At 49.9% G+C, this 1,008-nt stretch overlaps 1 protein-coding gene across 1 annotated transcript; it reads right to left on the bottom strand.

Annotated features, from left to right (window-relative positions):
• Positions 1-274: 274 nt before the first annotated feature.
• Positions 275-824, bottom strand: LOC114578897 (the record flags this gene model as incomplete). Its single annotated transcript, XM_028692458.1, has 1 exon — positions 275-824. A coding segment is annotated over exon 1 (550 nt), but the record flags the coding sequence as incomplete, so codon positions are not given.
• Between the last annotated feature and the right edge of the window lie 184 nt (positions 825-1,008).

The following is a 1,008-nucleotide window of genomic DNA, read 5'->3' as shown; positions in this document are numbered from 1 at the left end:
CACAGAAAAGACAAGAAGCCAGAACCGGACCAAAGACAGTGCGATGGAAACGGTCCCTCTTGCACACTTGAACCCAGAGGGGGGGGAGGCCGAAACAAACGAAAGGAACAGCCAAAGGCTGATCAGCCTCCCTTGAATAGTTGCACTTGCATTAATAAAAAAGGAAAGAAAAGTACATAACACAATGAGCACTAAGCTCTATCACTATCCTCCCTCCAAAGAGACATAAAATAGGGAGGAATATTACAATTATCACTTCTCCAGCAAAAATTACCAAAACAAGCCAAGCGAGCACAGTAATCGGCCGGGGCATTGCTAGCCCGAGGGACAAACTGGAAGAGAACTTGCTTGAACTCAAGCAGGAAAGTAAGGTCGTGCCCCTCGGTGTGAAGATGAAGCCGATTTCGCCGGTCAAAGGATCCTTGAAGCCATCTAATAGCATTGCGGCAGTCCCCCTCAATGATGATTCCATCAAGCTCCGTCATCCAAGGCTCCATGATGTCTTTAATAGAAAGTGCCGCCATAATCTCCGCCGTGGTAATGTCCCAATGTTCTATTTTGCTCCCCGCGGCCACCAGAAGCCGTCCCAAGTGGTCCCGAACGACTACCCCGAGCCCTGTGACTGTCGATTGCTGCATGGAGGCGTCCACATTAAACTTCGCCCATCCCGGAGGGGGGGTGCACCAAAAACGGTTGGGAGACAGCCCAGAAGGCTGAGAGGTACACCATTGCTCAAAGAGGGGCATAGAGTAAGGCTTCGGCAGCATGGAAAGGGCGTTGGCAGCAATCACAGCAGGTGTTCCGTGCGGTCTACCGTGAATCATGTCGTTTCGGGCTCTCCAACTTTGGTAGATAATATAGCAGTAAAGTCTGCCAAAGCTAGCATTGTTCAAGGCCGCATGATGGAGGCCCTGGATTAAATCATCCAGAGAGTGAAAATCAGGGACAGCAAATCCCCATTTAGCGAGAATACCCAACGTGATTTTCAGCTGTTCACAATGGAGTAAC

This window comes from Dendrobium catenatum, unplaced genomic scaffold (assembly GCF_001605985.2).
Source record: "Dendrobium catenatum unplaced genomic scaffold, ASM160598v2 original_scaffold_209711, whole genome shotgun sequence".
Taxonomy (NCBI): domain Eukaryota; kingdom Viridiplantae; phylum Streptophyta; class Magnoliopsida; order Asparagales; family Orchidaceae; genus Dendrobium; species Dendrobium catenatum.
Note: the sequence above shows the minus strand (reverse complement) of the source record. Positions and strands in the feature narration are given on the sequence as shown.